This window comes from Anabas testudineus, chromosome 8 (assembly GCF_900324465.2).
Source record: "Anabas testudineus chromosome 8, fAnaTes1.2, whole genome shotgun sequence".
Lineage (NCBI taxonomy): Eukaryota > Metazoa > Chordata > Actinopteri > Anabantiformes > Anabantidae > Anabas > Anabas testudineus.
The window spans coordinates 3,256,440-3,278,600 of NC_046617.1; the positions used below are offsets into that span (position 1 = coordinate 3,256,440).

General features: G+C 41.0%; 2 protein-coding genes across 7 annotated transcripts in view; one reads left to right on the forward strand and one right to left on the reverse strand.

Moving 5' to 3' along the window:
• Positions 1 to 193: 193 nt before the first annotated feature.
• Positions 194 to 6,142, reverse strand: LOC113153716 (cytochrome b561). 3 transcript variants are annotated; one of them, XM_026347473.1, is made up of 6 exons: positions 5,988 to 6,142; positions 3,945 to 4,152; positions 2,228 to 2,326; positions 2,005 to 2,108; positions 1,730 to 1,887; positions 194 to 1,315 (listed from the first exon to the last, which is right to left on the reverse strand). In XM_026347473.1, exons 2-6 carry the CDS (start codon positions 4,147 to 4,149, stop codon positions 1,123 to 1,125), a joined length of 759 nt encoding a protein of 252 aa, XP_026203258.1. In that variant the 5' UTR covers positions 4,150 to 4,152; positions 5,988 to 6,142; the 3' UTR covers positions 194 to 1,122. The 3 variants fall into 3 exon arrangements, with proteins under 3 accessions (XP_026203258.1, XP_026203266.1, XP_026203249.1); XM_026347481.1 differs by having other exon boundaries at positions 5,984 to 6,065; XM_026347464.1 differs by lacking the exon at positions 5,988 to 6,142 and adding an exon at positions 4,375 to 5,952.
• Positions 6,143 to 12,101: 5,959 nt separating this feature from the next.
• hdac5 (histone deacetylase 5) overlaps positions 12,102 to 22,161 on the forward strand; it is a 47,104-nt gene continuing 37,044 nt past the window's right edge. For 2 of the 4 annotated variants that reach the window (XM_026346888.1, XM_026346865.1), the window contains exon 1: positions 12,102 to 12,314. The gene's annotated coding sequence lies outside the window, so the exon portion shown is untranslated. Of the gene's footprint in view, positions 12,315 to 12,354; positions 12,436 to 22,161 lie in introns of those variants that run through there. The other 2 variants (XM_026346881.1, XM_026346873.1) reach the window with 2 other exon arrangements.

The window sequence follows — 22,161 nt, forward strand, 5'->3', positions numbered from 1 at the left end:
TTCTTTTTTCATACATTTACAAATTCATGTTTTAAATTCCTGAATGCACCGTACTATACATACTGACCACTTTCCTGAACTGTTCTGCTTCTCAGTAGCTGCACATTGCTGCAGGCGTATGTTGAAAAGTGGCTGCTGCTCTGTGTTGTTGTAGTTTTTGTGGAAAAAAAGCAACTGGGCCAAAGTCGTGGAGCTGTTTCACATATACTTTTATTTCTTTATTTCAGGTTGTCCCCTTGACATTTCGACTTCCTCCTGAAAAATTAAAGGACGTACAGAGAGACAAACATCCACTAACGGAAGCATCTGTACGTTTTCTTTGTAATAGGCACTGGAGTTGATTCCTGAATCCAAGCCAACTAACAAACCACCTCAATGTGATCGAGCACATTCAAAGATATGACTAGTACCAAACTCTAATAACATACAGCACATCTAAACACACTGGAGACATCATTTTGTTCATGCCAGACCCTCTAAACACAAACTGCTTACTAGAGGACACATGGAACACATTTAGTGGATCAACTACTGACAGAGCTTCTCACTATGCACTTAGTGTAGAACACTGGATAGAAAGACAGATATAGAAATTATGAGCTGTGAGCTAAACCTCTTTCTTTTTTCAGATTTGTTTTATTAATGCTGTTATGGATCATTGATGGTGTTGTCCATCAGTTCACTGATGACTGATTGATTTGATTTAGTATCACATCTTGATGTTCAAAATAAATATAATTATATATAATTAGAATTAATCATATATGTAGCTGCAGAAAATATTAAATTAAAAACTGCTGTCCAGCACATTAAACTAACAGTTGTACTAGGAGCACTACTGTAAATCTCAGACTCCCCATTTCTCTACACATTTCTCTATTTATAGACTGAATGATTTGGTGATATACTACAAGTAGTTGTACTTGTCTTGTTCCTGCACAGGGCATTTACGTCTAGGCTCAGCATATTCTATTAATTATCCAAAAGAAAGATTTTTGGCTGACATCTCAGCAGTCTGTGGGGCCATCACATGGGGTCTTAACAGACTTGTAGCACAGTGAGTCCTGAATCCAGGACACTGTTTGTATCCAGATGAAGGTGACGTGTAAACGGAGTTAGAGGTCAAGGCGTGCTGGGTGACCCTCCCTCAGTCAGGGTCTTGAAGTGGACAGACAGAGACTCTTCCTCTGGGTTGGGCGGGCGTCTGTACTCGTCCCTGGTAATCAAGTAGGTCAGCAGCACCCCGAAACTCACCAGCAGGAGCCCCAGAACGTTGGCCAGCACCCCCTCTGGAGCAAACAGGGAGTAGGTTGACCTGGGGAACAGACAGACAGCGCGACACATGTATTCAGGAGGTGGAGTCAGAGACAGATATATGATAGATAAACCCTGAATAACCCTGATAGATAAACACAATTTGACTGAAAAAGACAACAGACGGAGAAAGAGATGAACACTGAGCTGCGTCACGGTGAAAGATTACAGTATGAGATAAATCAGTTTAGTGCAGAACAGCATGGACAGAGCTAATTTATGCTGTAGGATGTCGTCTCCATTGTCTGTGGTGACCTGGTTTTTCCAGATAAAATTTTAAATACTGATGAGAGCAACTGTTTTTTTCCAGATATAAAAAAGACACCTCGACCCATGTTTTGTACTATTTGATACTTCTACTGCTTCAACCTCCTTTAACAGAAATCTCGACAGATGCTCAGGGAGACAAACATACGTGATGCTGAAGAGCAGTTTCTCTGTGATGCCCAGCAGGCAGCTGCCTATGGCCATAACCAGCAGAACCAGACCACAGAATACATGGATGGGGAGGTATGAGGCTCGTAACCATGACGACGCAACAGGAAACAGGAAGAACAGCAAACCCATCACCCACTGGAAGAAATGTGGGGGATGAAAAGTGTAAGGTTAGTGTCCACATTACAGCTCAGAGAGAGTAAGAGTGTGTGTGTGTGTGTGTGTGTGTGTGTGTGTGTGTGTGTGTTACCGTACCTGTAAGCAGAATAGGACTAAGGTAGCCATGCCGCACCAGCTGTGTAAAGAGTACATGTCTGGAATCTTTGCTGCTCTGTGGAAGTCAAACACAGCTACAAAACCTACACATACACACACACACACACACACACACACACACACACAGAACGTATATAAACACAAAGTTAAACACAGACATTAAGTTGAATTAACCTCTTTGTATTCTCTCTCTCTTTCTCACCTATGATGCTCATGATGAGGGCGAGAAGGTGAATGATGCCGTGCAGCAGCTTTACGTTCCTCTTTGGCTCATTACGAAACACCCTGTAGACCAGGATGGCTGCAGGAAGAGAGACGGGGAGATTGGATAAAATACGTGTTGTGAATTTACTGGTTTTTATTAACTTTCTTTTATTCAACTCACACTGCCCAGAGTGTTAGAAGAACACACTACATCTAAAATCACATTTGAACAACACATACAGTCATCAATAACCCATTAGACCGTCCTTCAGCTCTCATTAAAGTGTGGATACAGGTTATAGAGAAGAAGAATGAGTTGTTAAACGTGTTTAAATTAGTGTGGCAGTGGCCTGAGGCAACACAAGCACATATCACAATGGATCAGCACTGATGAGCGTGTGTGAGGACCCCCCCCCAAGGTGTTCCCATCTCTTATTAACCACCCTTCTCATTGCCCATCCCCATCTAATGTCCAGCTGACCTTTGTTTGTATCGCTCTAATGTCATTTAGCTCTGTAGCAGACAGCTATCCTTGTTGAACCAGTTGAACTAATCTGGTTACTCTTATTAGCAAATGTGCCTGGAGACTGCAGACGCAAAACCTAGAAGGAGGAAAGATGGCTTCGTCTCACCACAGACATGATTGTGAGTTGCTGTAATGTTAACAGAGGCACAAAAAGAGACACAATTAAATTAATAAGTAAATGTAGAAATGTAGAAATGTGGAATAAAATGTTGAAATTACTTTCAATGTTATATTTATATTTGTATTTATTCGTCATATTTTATATTATTTAATTATAAATGAATAGTATTTATAATATTTTATTAATTTTGGTGCAGTCTTATTTCTACAATTTTATATTGAAGAGCATCTGAAGCACTAGATGGACGAAGCAGAGCAGACAAGTTGCATATTTTAGCTCTAGGTTGATAAAAAACTATTAAATATTATTAACAGCAAATTCATGAACTTGGTGGATAACAGGCTTTAATCAAAAGATAAATAATTGTAATTGTAATTGTTTTTTATTCCAAAAAATATAACATGGACAAACCAGTGGGTTCTGTTTGGAGAAATGTTTCACTAAATGTGCATTCAACATAATAAAAGGCAGTAGGAGTGGATCCCTTCTTGATCTGGACAGTGTTAGTGGTAGCTTAATGCAACAGATCAGCAACACAGTGCCTCAGGGTAGGATGCACAAGTGCACACTGCTAACAAAACCCACACATCATCAGACTGACCAGAGTACAGCGTGTGTGCGTTTTGCTGACACACTTCCCGTTTCTCTCAATTTACAAAACATTATGTGAAAATGTAACAGTGACTGTGCTCATGATCTGGAGATATCAGTGGTGTCTGTCATGTGGGAGGCAGATGGACGGAAGGCGCAGGACTCCAATTTATGTTACATCACATACATTTTTAGCTATACTAGTGTCATGTGGTCTGTAAGTCCACCACTTTAGTCCAGAATGCAATGAGGGGCTACTAGAGGACAAATGAATGTCTTTGTTTGTCATTACAGGTGAAATGTGAAGGAAAGTCAGACCTTTTATTAACATTGTATTAACCCCAGAAACATGCTTCATTCTTCCAGAAAGAATGATCATTCGGAACAGCTGAGCTTGGGTGGAGTTTCTTTCTGCTGTCATCCATTTTTGTGTCTTGACATTATCTACAGGTTAAGCAGCGATCAGTGTGGACTCACCATCTCCTTGCAGGAAGACCAACCCCAGGACCATGCACAGAGGGTGCAGGTTGAATTCCCGCGCTGAGCCGTCCCAAGCAAAGCCCCCACGGTAATGACCCATCCACACACCGGTCAGTACAACTGATGCCAGACCCAGGATCTGTGATGCTCCCACCAGCCACGCAAACAAAGAGCGAATAGGACGCGGAGCAGAATCATCCATGATCTGTGACAGAGAAACAGAGAGATCTGAGCACAGCTGACGCCCTGGGCTGTGCCATTTGTACAACGGAATTAACATAAATCACATTAGAGTGTCACATGACAAATAATATCAAATACATCAGGTTTCTTTGGCAGAAATCGACATGCGCCATCTTTTGTATGACCTGTGATGCTCCAATGCAGTTAAGTTCATTTTGAAAGACAGTTTGCATGTTTAACATACATTTGTTTTGTCCTGCATTAGTAATTCATCTTTACTGCCCGTCTTGTCATGGAGTCCTGTGTCAATCGCTGCCAATCAGAAGGGACCCAAGGCAGCTCTTAGCTTCTACTGCAGTATAAACAATGGATCTTAGAAAATCTGAATTAGAAGCTTTCACACACCAACACAAATCTCAGTAATCTTTAATCAGATTACTGCACAAACACAGTGGATGGCTTTGTTCCTACAGTGGGATGTGATTCTCTGGTGGATGTGTCAGAGAGGAGGATGCTGCTCAAGCTACTGAGCATCTCGGACAACACCTTTCAACCCCTTCATGGCTTTTGTGGACAAACGCGACATTGATCTCTTACTGTGGCATCACTTAACGTCTCAGAGAATCCTTCCTCCTACTGAACGTCACCGCTGCACAATGACACTGATGTGGCCAGTTCTCATGCACAGCATAATAACATTACATCTCAAACCTAGGTATCTGGTATTAATTCAGATTTCTGCCGCGCACCACTACACACCCTCTACTTTCATATCTAACACTAATGTGCTTTGAATGGTAACACAGATACAACCTTCTGCACTTCAACATCATTCCAGGATGAACTGTTTCACCAAACCTTGGTTGACGTGGACATGAGCTTGGAATCATGGATTTGCTGCAGAGTCCAGTGATGACCAAGCTTCAGTTTCCACTGAGGAAAGTTCGGTGCTAGTCGCTGAGTTTTCAGCTCACCTGTGATGCTGCCAACGGTGTCTCTTGGAAATTGAAGTGCGTTGGAAGTATATTTTTTTAACTATTGTCTTTTTTTTCTAATAATTCACAAAGATTCGCGTGATGATCATTTTGTGTTGTGTTCAAACTCCACCTGCTTCATGTCAGTGTTGTATGTGTTGACTTTCTTTAGTCTAAATGTATTCATATGGTGATGGGTTGTTAAAACTACTACTTTTGCCAAAGTTAGGTTAAAAAAAATCAGATCTGGCTTAAATTATCGCAGTATATTCAATATTAACTCCTGTACTTTGATATTTTTCATATAGCCAGATCTCTCCAAATACACAGCCCTACTGAGTATATGCTATGTAAACTTTAAAAGTACTAGATGTACTACAAGTAAAAGTACACGAAGTCAAAGACTGTGAAAAAGTTGAGTGAGAAGGAAGCATAACATGGAAATACTTCAGCAGACATGATTAAAACATGACTAACGTGCTGTAAATAACGTTTTAACGGCACATTGAGGAGTTCAACACCAGGGAGTCCTGTCTGCTGTCACTGACTTCAACAGCTCGACTCGAGTCAACGTGAGGTGACGGGAACCTGGACGGACAGAGGGTTCTCCAGCCTGGTTCTCCAGCCTGTTCTGTCTGAGAACCTGTTTCTCCGTCATTAGACATCATTACAGGGACCTGACGGCCGGCTCCGGCGGCTGCTGCTGCTGCTGCTGCTGCCGCTCCTCCTCACCTGTTACCTGGCTTCGGGCCGCGGCTCGACACCGCTGTGACGGTGGTTTTTTTCCTCTAAACATGTCGTTTAACTCGCTCTCTCTAATGTTGACAGTGAGAGAAGAAGAAGAAGAACAACAACAACAACAACATGCGGGGAGCTTACTTACTGCGCTGCGGGCTCCTCCGTGCTGAGGAAGTCCTGGAGTCTGGACCTGCACATCCGCCTTCCCCCGCCCTCTGACCGTGCGCGCGCCTGCGGGCGTGCGCGAGCGCGTGCGTTCTAAAACGCCTCTTTAAACAAACCCAGCCCACGCGACAGGACATGGCGACACGACAGCGCGGCTCTGCACTGCACCAACATGTCGAGCTGCGTCTCTCACTGAGTGATGCGGCTCTGATCCACAGCTAAACTTCATGATGAAGCAGCACCCGCGGACTTTGACTCGTGATCTAACGTCACAGTGACATCCAGGGATGGTGGGTGGGTGGGGGGGGGGGGGGGGTGACTGCGTGGAGGATGACTAGCAGCACCACTGTGAAGGTTTGTTGCCTTGACAACGCTGAAGAAGAGGGATGGAGGAGGGAGGGATGTGGAGGATGGGAGTGTCTGTCAGTGAATCATAGCTGCACCTAGAACATATACGACACACCTAATGTGACTGTGGCTGTCATTACTACCTCCAGAACAATTAATGGTGCTGCTTATACTCCTTCTAGTACTAATAGCCTGCGACTACTATTACTACCATTCCTACATTTGAGTCTTTTTCACATTTGCACATGTTGTAGTTGCTCCTCTGCTGTAGTGTAATCAGTGAAGTAGATGAAATCAACTAATGTTTACAGTACTGGAAGAAGTACTACAATCAGAATCTTATCTCCTATCTGTATACATACTATTCTAACAAAGAACCTCTGCAAGCAACATAAAAAATACTTAATACTATAAATAGGTTTTTCTTTTTATTATTAATGTAAATGTCAGAATTTTTGTGCACACACTGCGTATATAGAAGTATTTTTTGTTTACTTGGAGCAAATGTCCAACCCCTCCTCTACATAATGACATACATGCTGTTGTGTCTGTGGGCCTACAGGGAGCTGTCAGTTTATGTAAGTGGCTTGTTGTTGTTATTCAGCATCTCACAGAAGAAAGACAGTGTCCGTGAAAAATACATTTTAGATGTAACTTTAGTTGTTTTCTCTAATAGCTTTTGTACCATCTACACATGCAAAACATGCATCAGTTCTCTATTATACTGTTTAGGTCTGTCAGAAAAAGACTAAAGCCATTAAATCATTTAGTGGAGTAAAACGTAAAATGTAGCGTAGAGCATTTTAATAGTGTACAGTAACTAAGGGCATTTACTAAAGTGAGCTCAGTGAGGACTTTTCAGTGAGTGAGCATCGCTGCATGTTCCTTTCCTCTCCTCTTGAGGGCACTGCAGCACTGGACAGCTGTGCTAACGCCAGCTGAAGTGCAGCATTCAGCAAAGCAGCAGGATCAGCAGCGTTCACCTCAAGGTCTGGAGACCCACCAGGGGGGCTCGAAGGTCCTAGAGGGCAAAAGTGAAAGATGTAGAATTATGCAGCCTGCTTCTGATATCAGATATCTGAACATTCAAATCCAAGATTTCAGTAAGTGAAACAACTGTCACAGTCTCATTGAACAACTGTCACAGTCTCATTGAACAACTGTCACAGTCTCATTGAAACAACTGTCACAGTCTCACCATTACATTATTTAGTTTTTGACATAAACAGGAATATTGTTTGTTGGAGAATGTTTAGGTGTTTGTCAAACCTCCCACTCTTTTCTTAACTTAGAAGCTGCAATAAGAACAGTTGTCAAGGTTATCTTCATTAATGTCAGACACTGACAGGTGTGTGCACGTGTGTGTGTGTGTATGTGTGTGTGTTTGCCATGTGCGCATGTGCTCTTTTTCTGTCTGACATTTCTGATTTCTCCAGTGACTCAGAGGAGGCTGACTCACCACCGCTGCTGTTACTATGTGTGTGTGTGCGTGTGTGCTTGTGCTCTGTATTGACACGTTAGTCAAATATAAATCTTTTCTCATCACTCTCTTTTCTCTTTGTCTTTATGTTTTGCTGTCTTATAACTTATAACAGTGGGCCAATAAAAATCCCCACCTTGTTTCCAGTGCAATAATGACATCTATGATTCCTCCTTCAGCATCGACTGGCTACTTTTCTACAAGTGCAGGTTTAAACCTTCTGTTCGTCTGAGACTTTACAGCCATCAGGTGGTGCAGAATGAAGTCACTATTACACAGATTTCAAGCTGGACCACAAATTGTCTTATCTTGTTGTGATCTTTACTACAAGTTGTAGAACTCAAGGCGTCCTTACTGTGTTTGTAACTCATAGAGAGAATAGGTTATTCCTAATTTTGATATAAATGTTATAAATAAGAAATATAGTAATACAAAAAATGATTTTTGTCACGATATTTTGTTGATTCCTATATGTGTAAAAATGTATGCTATTGTATTTGCTGACAATTTTTTGGACGGGGACAGTAACATCTTGTAGCCTCCCCGGAGTTTGTAGCTGTAACAGTCGAATGATAATAACACATTTAATTTAATATGTCTTTAATTAAATTGTGTGCTTTATTTTACAAATAATTCCAATGTTCCTTAACACTGCAAAAATTGATTTAGGACATCTAGGGTTAGGAAAACCACTGGCATTATTTCCTTTCAAATTCATATGGCAAATACGTAAGCAAAAATGCAGCCTCTATTTACTGCTGACACAAGCAACATTATTGTGTTTTTGGACTTTGCCAACAACTCTCTAAATACTAAATGTTCACAGTGTTCATCAGCAAGTTAGCTAAGAGCTAGCAGTGGGGTTGTCAGTGAAAACAGCTGCCTTCTGCATCTGAAGAGATTTGAGAGTAGTGGGCCTGAAAACCAAAACAACATGTTTAAAGAGGCTAAAAAAGGATGTAGAGCTTGAAGTGCAAAGTTAGTGATAATTCTCCAGAGGTGTGTCACTCCAAGTGAACCCCTCACATAGGCTACAGTTAGCCGTCCATTGATGATATAAAATATTATTTAAAATCCCTTTATTGTATATTCTGTAAACAAATAAAGGAATTTAGCTCTTCTAACAGGATATAACACAGGTTGATTAAGCATTAAACAGAACGCAGTGTGTGGTTGCTATATGTTTATTCAGCAGGATGAGTTATTTTCAGCTTCCTCTGAATTAATTTCATGAATAAGCAATGGATGGATGGAGGAAGGAGAAAATAGGGAGCTTGTTATGAGGATGAGCATTTAGAGGGTAATTGCTCGGTTAGTAATGTTAATGTAATGTTTCCCATTACATTAACCTAAATCCAACCCTTCCTCTTACTCTAACCTTAACTACCAAAGTATTAACTGCGATAAGATGCAGTGGATGACCTTTGACCTTCACCAGTGTCAATCAGTCGATTTCCTGTTCATTCTGTTTCCCAGACCTCCACCAATCAGTGAAGTCCTTTAAAAATACCCACGAGGCACCTGTGGAGTAGTCTGACTGAGGACAGCATTTCCATGGCAACTACATCATTACCAGAATAGCTCTTTCTTTCGCTGTGTCTCTCACTCTCTCTGTCCTTTCGTTCCACCTCCTGCTTTCTGTGTTTCCGAGCTTCTTTTCATCTGTTATTTCTCCTCTTTTCCGGATTCTCTGCTCACTTTCCTTCCTCTTTCTCTATCCTTCCATCCTCCCTTTTCAGCCTCATTCCCCCCACCTTCTTTCTGACCTCCATCTTTTCTATTCCCTCCACCACCTCCTCCGTGTTTTGCAGTCACATTGTGCAAGTGAAGATATTTTTAGCTTCAATATGATTCCTCCTCTTGTCTCTTTTCATCTTATCTCCTTTCCATATATTGTAAACAATGATGAATGAAAGTGAGATTTGGAAGAGATTTCTTTCTTCCACATCACATCTTGTTAATTCTGACAGTTTGTGTCATTATAAACAATACATTTGAATCAGCTTTGTCAAAAATCGCAGGCTTAACTGAATCAATGTCCCACTGCACTTCTGTTGCTGTACACGCTGTTCCATGATGTATTTTTATCTTTAACGTATGTGGTACACAGTTTGCACCCATTTACCAGAATTGTTTTCGATGCAGTTACTCACGATGATGCTGCAAGGTGAAATTCGTGCCCATCCGAGGGTTGGAAATACTAAAATGGTATATTAGGAACTGTAGAGAAACACGTGGAGATCAGGCGTTTAATAGGACTTTCTCGTCAGTGTACAGCAATGCTTAAAAATGTGTGTAATCTTTGTAATTTTCCGTATTTATGCATAAATATGATGTAATCCAAAATGCACACAAGTCCTAAACTGATCATACTAGATATAACGAACCCAACTAAACAAACAAGACAGAAATATTATAATTTCTTCATTTAAAAAGTTAGAAAATGATTTTAAATAATTCAATTACAGCTTGCCATCATTGAAAGAGCTATGAATTCTGATTTGTACCAGCAAATTTCACAAGAAAATTCAAATTCAACATTCATTTAATAATAAGGCAGAGGGGACCAGACTTTCTAGACAACAAACATGGATTTTATTGGCCAGTGACTGTCCCTAGCAGACTTTAGCAGGCTTTGCCAGGAGTATTAGAGACACTTAGGACTATCTTCAACAAACACAGCATCCCTGTATAAACCCGGTAACACAGAGACAGGCGCTTTTCTAACCTTAGGAAGGAGCCCCCAGACATAGGTGGAGCAGAGTTATACAAGTAGATGCAATTCAGTGCAGCAGAGAATGCCTGGACTTGTGAAAGTGGAGAAACAGGGAAATCATTTTAATTGTGCATTGGATGGATGTCAACAAAAAACAAAACACAGATATGACGCTACGCTATGCAAAGATGAGCCTCTGCTGCAGACTTGTTGCACTGGTAAACTGGGCAGGAGCCTAATGTGGCCCCCTTCTTAAATGGAGGTATGGCCCAAATCTAACCAGAACACATGGGCTATAACTTGAATCTGAGCTGTGTCCAAATACTAATAAAACACATTTGGATTATTAATATTATTATTAATATTATTATTATTAATAATAATAATAATAATAATAATGCTAAATTGACAGTAGAACTATTTAGATTTCAATAACAACACACAATAACACACTTGTTATTGCACACATAGCTGTATCACACCTACTGCCGATTTGCTTGATTCTCATGGTGTGTGTCTCAAGGTGAATAACATAATAAAAAATAAAAACAGATAACAGCACTAGTTAGGCTGTTGAAGAGGAGAAAACACTTGTTTTTAAGACATTTTGCTTTTTAATTTGAAGTCATTTTCTGTTTGTACCATATCTGGAGGACGAGTCATTGCAGCTGGACTTCCTTCGTGTTAGGTCGAAACGTTTCACTGTTCATCCAGTGCTGGAGACTGAGGAAGCCACTGGATGAGCAGTGAAACGTGTCACTGTTCATCCAGTGCTGGAGACTGAGGAAGCCACTGGATGAGCAGTGACACGTTTCACTGTTCATCCAGTGAAACGTTTCACTGGATGAACAGTGAAACGTTTCACTGCTCATCCAGTGCTGGAGACTGAGGAAGCCACTGGATGAGCAGTGACACGTTTCACTGTTCATCCAGTGAAACGTGTCACTGTTCATCCAGTGCTGGAGACTGAGGAAGCCACTGGATGAGCAGTGACACGTTTCACTGTTCATCCAGTGCTGGAGACTGAGGAAGCCACTGGATGAGCAGTGACACGTTTCACTGTTCATCCAGTGAAACGTGTCACTGTTCATCCAGTGAAACGTTTCACTGTTCATCCAGTGCAGTGAAACGTTTCACTGTTCATCCAGTGCTGGAGACTGAGGAAGCCACTGGATGAGCAGTGACACGTTTCGACCTCACGCGCAGGACTCAACCTGCAGATAGCTGCACCTGGACGACTGAGGAGCGTCACCGACATGTTCACGGTACCTGCATTACATAACTGATTGGGAACAGTCTTGAAGTCTTTCTGTGGGCTCGTATGACGTCTGACAGCGAGCGGCTCGAAAACAACAGATATTGTGTTTGCTGAGGAAAACTAGAGAGGTTTAAACCTGACTTTGTCACGACGAGAGCAGCTCCACTGTAGCCTGTAGCTACCGGCCTCCATTGGTTTGTATTGAGGCTATTTTTAGCCGCAGCAGACTGGTCACGTGGCAGGAGGAGGACGTCAGTAATGTTGTTGTTGGTGGGAGAGAGAGAGAGAGAGAGAGAGAGAGAGAGAGAGAGCCACTGTAAATATGGAGGGGTGAAACGGAAGTAGGTGAGACGCGTCCCGCTTCTTAAATTAAACATTTTCTTGTGAAATAATAGCTCCCGGGAGCCGCACGGCTTGACACGCCGAGCCTCGGCGGAAAACCAGCGCCGGGAGGAAACGAGCTCAGCGCTAATACGCGTCCCAGGAGAAGCCGCCGACTTCCACGGTACCGTGAGGTTTATGGGAGGGTGTCTGCGTGTGTGTGTGTGTGTGTGTGTGTGTGACCGTCCAAGAAGGATATACCTAGACAGCCAGTTAAAGGTTTGTCGAAGAATGCTGAGTGAGAGGTGAGGTTTTGTGCTTGCTACGCCTTGGCTAACACTACAAGTGTGCAGTCACCACACTAGCTAACTTGCAAACAGTTGCCACCCTGCTACACGGTCGCAAGGAAAAGTAATGGCACTGTTCTGCATGTACTGGTCGTGAAATGGGATCTGATCTTCACTAAAGTCACACATATCAACAAACATGAGTGTCCAAGCTGATAAAACAGAAATAATATGCCTTTACTGAGCAGATCCATTAAACACACAGAGTCAGGGTGGAAAAAGTAAGTGAAACAGTGTTTTAATAGATGGTTGAACCACTTTTGGCAGCTATAAACTCAGGCCACTGCTTCCTGTAGCTGTGGATTAGACCTGCACAACATAAAGGAGAAACTGTGGACCAGTCTTCCTCAGAGAACTGTTTCAGATCAGATATATTCTTAGGACGCCTGGTGTCAACGGCTCTCTCCATGTCATAACACAGCATCTCTATTGGGTTGAGGTCCGGGCTCCAAAAGATGGATTTTATGTCTCTGACGTCATTCCGTAGTAGGTTTACTTTGATGTTTGCTATTGTTGTCCTGCATCATCAAGCTTCTTCTCTGTGGACACCCTGACATTATCCTGTCAGATATCTTGATAAACTTGGAATAAATTTCCCCCTCCACATTAGCAAGCTGTCCAGGTCTAGCTGCACCTCCCCACACCATCCTTCACTGTTGAGATGATGTTTTCGTGTTTCACGTTCTCTCTTTTTGTAGACGTTGCGTGTTCCTACCAAATAGTTCTACCTTGCTTTCATCTGTCTACAAGACATTCTCCCAGTAGTGTTGTGGAGTATCAAAGGGGTCTTTGGCAAACTTCAGCATTTGTTGACTTGAGTGTTTTGTTTAGAGAGCAGCGACTTCCTTTGTGGTTGTGTGCCATGGGCACTATTTCACTGTTTTGTTTTGCTTATGTTTTATCTGTGAACAGAGATGTTATCCAGCTGCAATCAATTCTTCAAGACTTTTGCTGTTACTCTAGGGTTCTTCTTCACAAGCATTCTGCATTGTGCATTTGGAGTGATTTTTGCAGGGCATCCAGTTCTATGGAGAGTAGCCACAGTACCAGTTGTCTCCATTTATAGACAAATTGTCTAGCTGTGGACTGATGAATATCTAAACTCTTCAAGACTGCTGTGTAACTCTTCCCAGCTACGATCAGATTCTTGATCATTGGTCAGCTGAGATCACTTTTTTTTTTAAGCATAGCTCACATCAGCTGAGGGTGGTTGTGATTAGCACATTGACTTGTTTGAATGTTTTTCTAAGTCAAGGTAACTCTGAACCACATTCTGATTTCACTGATTGTACTCCAGGTTTGCCAAAACTTGACTCGAGTTGATAGTTTACTGACATTAGCCTCACTTACTTTTGCCAGAATCACATCATACATCATCATATGTTTTTTTGTTGCTCAATAAAGACTTGAAAAATCAAGAATCAAGGTTAAAAAACTTTATTAATCCCAGAGGAAAACATGACTGTACCAGACCCCAGCGAGGAACCATGGCTGTTTGTGAAGAAATATTGTATCTATTGATATTTGGTGAAGATCAGATCACATTTAAAAAATTGCAAACATTTCTTGCAATTGCAATTGACTCAATTAGCAAGCTCAAATGATCTAATAGAGGCTATACAGATGATGTTGCTGTATACGAAATTGCAGCTGATGGGCGATGAGTGACAATTGTCAACCAGACACCTGAAAGAAACATATATACTGATAACAAGACAACAAATGTCCATGAACAACCAGATTTTGTTGTTTTTGAGCCTCAGGGTTAACTCACTCTAAGGCTCCAAATCATATAACCCTTTGTAACTATACTCCAAACTAAGCTGTTTAAATTAAAACAGCTTAGTTTGGAGTAAAGACTAACCAGATTTAATTTAGCACAGTTATCTGCAGCTGTGGACACAGTGGATGAAGTATCCTAGCGAAAATGACAATGATTCATAATTTTCGCTTTAAGAAAAGAAACAATTATTTGTAGTAAGTAGTTGCAGATTAATCACATAGGCACAGAGAATCATATGGCTTGTAATATGTTTAACGATCCAGTCGCTGCCAGACACTGTCATAAACGTTTTTTTTTTAAGTTTGTGGTTTTTGACAGACGTAGGCAAATGATGATGTTACTCGTCTCACCCGAGGGACAGAGTTATCTATAACCGGATCTCTGTTGGTTGCTGACTGGTCGTTCTGAGTGTGTCCGTAATTTGTAGGTTTCAGCTTGTTTTCAAGCAGTAGAGAGCTTCCTCCATGGCAGTATGCTTCCCTGTCTGACATACAACCCACAAAACGTCCGGGGTCCTGCTTGTGGGATGGTAGTGTTGAATCTGGTAGTATGGCATTGTCTAACTTGGGCAGCCAACACATGACAGTTAGGTGGGGATTTCCACAGTAATGCTTTATGCTGAATTGGTCTTTGACCACACAGTGCTATACAGGTCTTAGTAGTATTACATTATCTGTCTATTCATATACGAGCGGTAGAATATACATACATGCACCAACTGTTTCCCTGGAGGTGCTCTTGTTGTGATTATTTTTAGAGCCCTTTGTGGTTATAGGTGCCTCTCCACATTAAAAAACGTTCCAACCTTATGTTACAAGTATGTCTGTAAGATCAGGGATTTTTGTGGTTGCTCCTTGCTACTGTCTAAAGGAGAAATAGGGGCAGGGCCTTTGAAATCATTGCTTCGAACTCTAAAACGTCCACTTTCGTTGGACTTAAAAGTCACTTGAAACTGTTAGAAGGCAGCATAAAGACCTTCACCTGTAAGTTATCTTTCTTCTATCTTTTAAATTACTTAAAAAAAGTGATTTATTAAAAGTGACTGATTGATTAATGATAGATTATGAAAATCTTCTCCTGTCCTGTTCTCCTGTCAGGCTCCACATTCTCCCAGTGATTTATGTTACTGTGTGTACAATGTATAAAATGGTAACAAAGCTTGTGTAGCTTAATTAAACTCTTAGTACATTGGGTGGTATTTTCTAACAAGCTGGCATAATTTATATTACACAATTTAAAACTCATTTCAAGAAATGCTCAGTATGTTGTAGTGGGATGTTTTGATGATATGTGACTAAAGTCTGTTCAGATGTCTGAGTAACAATATCACAAAACAGTATTTATGTTTGATTAAGGTGGAAAATGTTTGTGTATCAATTAAATGCATCAATTTAAATGCAAGAAATGCTGAGAAGTGGAGTGTTATTCTAGAAAATGAAGCACTAAAAATTAATCTCTCACCTCTAAGTGTTGTTTGAGTCTGCCAAAGTCTGCTGATTAGTGCTTAGGGTAAAAACTGCTGCGGTGCTTACAACCTGTATTCTTGCTCTAAAGGGACGACAAGCCTGCTGTAAAGACGAGACATTTCTAATTAAGGTTTGCTGCCGTTCAGATACATTGTATGTTGGTGTGGGTAGACTACATTTAATCACTGATTCTGCTAGTAAAATACTGCAGTGAATCATGACAAACCAGTCTGGACAACATTTGACATTTTCTACATGGATGAATGGATTGATGTTGTAAAACTGTTGTTCACAGTTATCTAGCTCTCCTCACTTTTTAATTACTAATTCTTCTTTGTCCTTCCTTTCCTCTCTTATGTTGTGATATAGTTTAAGCCATGAGATCCACCTTAAAGTGTCCATGTTTTGCTTAATTTAGATTTTATATTTTATTCTGGGGCTTCACTAATACAAGATTATTTCATTTTCAAGTTTAAAAAGTCCAAATACACATTATAATGCATCTTTATACAACAGCTCCTCTGACCTTTAGACTATTAAGGCTCATTTCACCTCATGTGTCTTTAAGCCCCCACCTGCCCCCACCCCAGTCCTTCCTGATTAGCCAGCTTGTAGAAGTCTCTCGTGGTCCACACTATACCCAGGTGGAACAGCACCGTCCTTCAGCAACAACCAAGCTGAAAATTCTGCTACATACGCGAGCAGGTTGCAAAAACACTCGTCTGTAATAAAACATCTCAAAGCCTGGTACTGTCCTTTAACTTCAGTGACAACAGTTATCAATGTTCATTTCCTCCTCTCAGAGACCATCCACTGCAAAACACTGTACTTTGACAGCACATTTTACAAATGCTAACATACATTGTTCAAAACAGTTAAGAAACACAATGAAAACAGAATTTAGTTCAAATCAGTTTATTTATATAGAGCCAAATCATGACAAAAGTCTCTCAAGGTTCTTTACAGTTTTAAGGCCTTACAGAATATAATTGTATATATATATTGAAGTATGTAGAAAACCCAACAATCCCACCTAAGTAACATTAGTGGAGACAGTGGGACCATAGTAGAACAAGGCTCAGGGTGGGTGGCCATCTGCCTTAGCTGGTTAGGTTGAGTGGAAAGAGGAAAGAGAAAAGAACATTGGGGGGGGGGGGGGGGGGGGGGGGTAGGGTTAGGGTTAGGGTAGGGTTAGGGTTAGGGTTAGGGTTAGGGTAAGATATACGGGAATGGGACAGGTTGGTGGAGAGAGAAGAGTGTCAGGTAGTGGAAAATGAAGAAGAGGGAGACAAAGAGCTGTGATCTCAGATGAGTTAAGGGCCACAATTACTGACCATGTAGTGAATCATGGACTCTCTTTTAGAGAGGCGATTGAAGGGAGCAGCAGACAAACTTGTAACTTACATCAAAATCCATAAATGACAATTGCTGATTTATTCTTGTTAGCATATACAATATACAGTATGTTAATACAAACACAAAGATTTTATTTTGTTTATCTGGAAAAAAGAACATTTAAACTTTGAAGACTAAAATGTTTAATGTAATTCTCTCTGTTGTTAGGATTTAGTAGTTCAGTGTACTGAGAGTGTCCGTGTTTGCTTCCTGAGTGAGACTTGTTGCCAGAGTTGTGGAGGAATGAGCTTCTTTTGGGGCATGTATGATGTTTGTCGGTGAGATGAACTGTTTAGCTGAAATTCATCTTTGTAATAAACAAGGTTGTTTCAGTATTCACCAATGCTTGTTGGCACTCCCGGTTGCCCCCAAATTCAATACAGTACTCTCTAAGACTCCCTTTTTTTTTTTTTTTTGTAAGAGGCATTAGAGGCCTATTAGCTGTTACTTCAGGGGGGTGCGTTCAGGGACAGAGTGTGAATAATCAGAACATCCATCTTTAATATGCAACCCTGATGTCATCTCTGGAAGGACACCCAGTATGTGTGTGTGTTGGAATATGCCTCCTTTCTCCTTGAGTCTGCCGTACTAAAGGGGCATGTGACTGATGATATACACAGTGGTTGACTGTGTGTGTGTGTGTGTGTGTGTGTGTGTGATGGAAAACAAGTTAGAGAACGACATACTATAAACAAATGGTGTAAAAGGCCAACTATGACTCTGACTCTACATCCCGTCCTCTGCCTCGTTCACTTGCACTTGCTGTTTGTTTAGGAAAGAGGTGCTCAGGTGAAGCGTTACCACGGCAGCCAGCTCCCTGGTTGCCAGGCAGCACTTCCTGCTCCTCTCCAGGATAGGAGGGCCCAGGTATTTTAGGAAATGATGGTGTGAAGAGGAGGAGGAGGCGGTGGCAGAGAGAGAAAAAGAGCGATTTTTATTTCTTGGCGCTTTGGTAACATTGAGACACATGACTCAGGTTGTAGCTGGTTCTGTTCTACGGTGTAGTGAATACCTTCATTATCTGGTTACGATGGCACCTGTCAACAGGTGGGATATATTAAGCAGGAAAAAATGGGCATGAGTAGGATCTATGGGCCTTTGACAAGGGCCACATTGTGATGGCTAGATGACTGGGTCAGAGCAGGTCATACAGGGTTATATCCTGTATGCAGTCAGTGCCTGCCAAAAGTGGTCCATGAAAGGACACTCAGTGACATGGTCATGGGCACCTAAGGCTTTCTGATGCAGAGGGTTGCCCCTCTGCCTGTCACATTGCAGAAAACTGTAACTCTGACTATGATGGACAGCTGTCAGGACACACAGTCTGTTGCAGCTTGGTTTGGGTGCCCGTGCTGGTTTTATTGCTGTGGCTCTGAGGTGTAAATTCAAGTACACTTGGTTGTTCTTGCTTCGGGTGTGTTTGTCATTCATGTCATTAGGGTAATAGTGTAGTTGGCCAGCAGGTTAGTCTGTCGCTGCTAGTTAGCTCCATAACCTAAGTACACACACTGAAAGACGCACACAAACATGCACACACCTACAGTGTGTCATCCCATTATCTAGGCCCTGAAACAGTTACCATGGCACCCAGCCCAGTTGCTGTAGTGACACAGGCTTCCTCTGACTTTGGAGAGTTAGTGGGGTTGGGGAGGAGCTGCAAAGACAGATTTAAGTGCTTACAGTAGACTCAGGCTAATAGTAGTTTTCAATATTTGACTTGTATTTTATTTTATCTGTCCCATGTATGGCTAGAAACAATTATTCTTAGGAGGGTCGGGCAGGGTGCAGTGTACCATATGCAAGTGGTAAAGAGTCACATTCACACCTATGAGCTGTTATGATTTGTCAGTTATTCTAATCTTCATCCCTTTGAAGGGGCGGGAAAAGAAACCGTTTTATAGGTGGGCCATTGGGCCATTGGTGGGCAGAGGCACCCACTTCAAAGTCTGCAACACGCTTTCAGCCAAAGATGCGACAAAACCCGGCATGTGTCAGTAAACTTCTGCTTTTAACTTCCAGCTGCATATGTGTAACTCTTGATTTTCAAAACTGTGTCCCACTAGCACAGGACTCCTTGTTGGTGATTGGCTGATTGGTCCGAACACCCGACCTAACCACTTCCTTTTGGTAATTGGCTAGATCAGTTGATTCAAACAACTAATCAACAAAGTTTATTTTGCATTGATTATTTTTAGCTGTTAGCAGACTATTCTTCATTTCCTCTTGTTAAAAGAAATATATCATGAGTCTTTTAAAGTATTCTGGGCGGTTCTGTAGTGAGTTTAGTTAGATTTATTTATTTGGGATTAATAGTTAATTTTAATTAATTAATAATACAGACAAGAGCTATCACTACAGGCTGGATACTATCCCTCAGTTTTTCCAAGCCTCTCTTTCAGGCTGTGATAAATCTACAAATAATCTCAGTGACATATACCAGATGTATTTAGTCTTTGTTCCATTTTAGTTGATTTTATACGTATAAGGATATAATGTAAAGTTTTTGCTGGCTTTAAATTGTGGTAAACTTGATGTCTGATGAAATAATATTTTCAGTGTGGCGATGTGTTGAATTTATACATTGTTCTGTACATATAGTTTAGTTGACAGTGCTTGTAATGTAGCCATTTTGGACATATTCAGCTGCAGCTGTGGGCCAGTATATAGCAGGATGGTGTGACAAGATGCTGATCAGACAGACCTGCTGGTGCTGCTGTGGCTCTGCATGTGTGGTGTGAAGAAGAGTCGAAATCAGAGCTAAATGTGTTGCTTTAAATCAAATTACATCCAATTAGCCTGAGCCTCACCACACACCCGTACACACACACACACACACACACACACACACACACACACACACACACACACACACACACACACACACACACACACACACACCACATGACATTCATTCAAGTCAATTATTTAAGATGTTGGAATGCGTGACATCTCTCCGTAACTGTTCATCACCCCCTCTCTTAGCTCTCACACTTGAAAGTTGACGACCAGTAGGTGGCGCCAAAGGACCAGGGAGCAACATTAGTCATCCGAGCAGAGCCTCTTTCCTCAGCATGGTTATTATAACTACTCAAATGCAATACTGGATCAGGAAGAACACAAGGAGAAAATGTTCAGAAAACCGAAAAGGTTTAACTTAACTAGTGGTTTCCAATCTGCAGCTATTCCAATTATTTTAAGTTGAATTTAAATTGAACATGAGGTCTTCAGATTTAGGACTAAAAGCTCAGACAAAACATCATGAACTAAAAATACCGATGAAAGATAAAAATTAAAGAAGAAAATCTGCATTGAAAAGTCAAAAACATTGTACTAACTTAGACTAATGTTAGGCAAACAGGACTCTGTGGACAAAATCTTCTAATCTATAAACTGAACCCTAAAATCTGTCATTTACATCAAAGCCACCACATATTAACTCACAATCAAACAATATAAAAAATATATTTATAGATATGATACAAATATGTGGCAAGCAAAAAGAATTGATGCTTTGGACTCTTTTCACAGTATTCAAAAGAACCAAGTGTGTTAATTGTGTGTGGATAATCATTATTACATCTTGAGTTTCACTGTGCAACACAAAATAACTCTAAATCTGTTTTATTCTTAAAAAACAGCTTTTTTAGCAAAACACAGAACTGATCATGTTAGGCCATCATCTCCCTATCAACAATAAAATGAAGTTGGCTGTACCTTTATTACTGACATGCAAAAAGCTGTCAGTAATATGAACTGCATGTGACTTGCTGTACTAATGGGAAAATGAGTTTTTACAGGCAAATGACTCTAGATAAGTCATAGCCAAGGTTATAATGTTGCGTAAAGCTGTAGTGCACTCTTTACAGCAGGCACTCATTAAATACTGGTATACTGTAGGTAACATCAACACTAATTGCTTTGCTGCATTTCCTGACATAAAACCGTCATTAATGCTATTTGTCCCACCTGTGCCATGTCAAAATAAGCTAGCTCGAGATGAGTCAGATTTGGGCACAATCAATCAGTGGAGATTGCTGCACATTGCAAGCTATCCTGGTTTCCATTCGATTGAGCCCAGCTTGCAGACGTGAGCATCAGTAACCTCATGAGAGCAAGACGGCTGCAGCTGTTGAAGACAGGCCTGCTGTTGACCTCAGGGCATTAAAAGCCTGATTTAACTGCTAAAGATTTATTCTGTTAACAAAACCAATTTTGTGTTCAATGGTTTTTATATCTGTCCGAGAGGGATAAGACATTCAGCTTGGTTGGTGCTCAATGTGAATATTACATATTTAATAACTTAAATACCATTTGAAAAGCAACATGTAACATGTAGACGAACCTCTAACTGATAATTGAAACGGTGTCACCTTCTCACTGGACTCCCCGCCACAAATTGACCATAAAAATTTTAACTGGTATAAAAACACTGTTTTTCCTAATCTTTTAGTGCAAACAATAAGTGCAACCATTATCAAAGTATTATGGGCTCAGTGCTCAAATTGCAACAGATACTGAGCTAAGAGATGGTTACAGGTTCACAGCCCAGCTTAGTCTCTGTTTCCTGGCAGCAGTTGACATCTTTGGGCAGAAACTTTGTCTCCTGTTGCTGTTAGCGGGGTCAAACCTGTAGTTAATCTGTGCGATTGATAAGACATTTGTCTTTGCACAGTGCTTGTTTTAGTCGCAGTGCACAGGAGTTTTCTTACAATGCTTACATATCGTTTGTCTTTTAACTGTTTATTGTTTCTATCGGGTACCCAAAATGCTTCTATGCTAATATCACACTCTTGCTCGCAGCTACACTGGTGTTGTTATGTACCATAATCTGTATGTTTCTGTTATGTCTTGTGGCACAAGATGTCGTCACGCCACTAATCAGTACCTGAGGGTTTGAGTCAGGTTCAGACACAAATTTAGAAATCATGTTCAGGGTAGGGTTCACTCACTCAGGTCAGGTGTAATTGCACAGATGTTTCTTAAATATTTCTAAATATTTCCAACTAAAAACTTGAACTGTGTCAAATGTCAAAAATGTTA

Excerpts from the sequence above, each read along its gene's own strand:
- LOC113153716 (XM_026347464.1), bottom strand. Across the intron at positions 2,327-3,944 it reads GGTCTTCCTGCAAGGAGATG|CCATCCTGGTCTACAGGGTG; the intron begins GTGAGTCCACAC and ends CTCTTCCTGCAG. Across the intron at positions 1,888-2,004 it reads TAGTCCTATTCTGCTTACAG|TGGGTGATGGGTTTGCTGTT; the intron begins GTACGGTAACAC and ends CATTTCTTCCAG.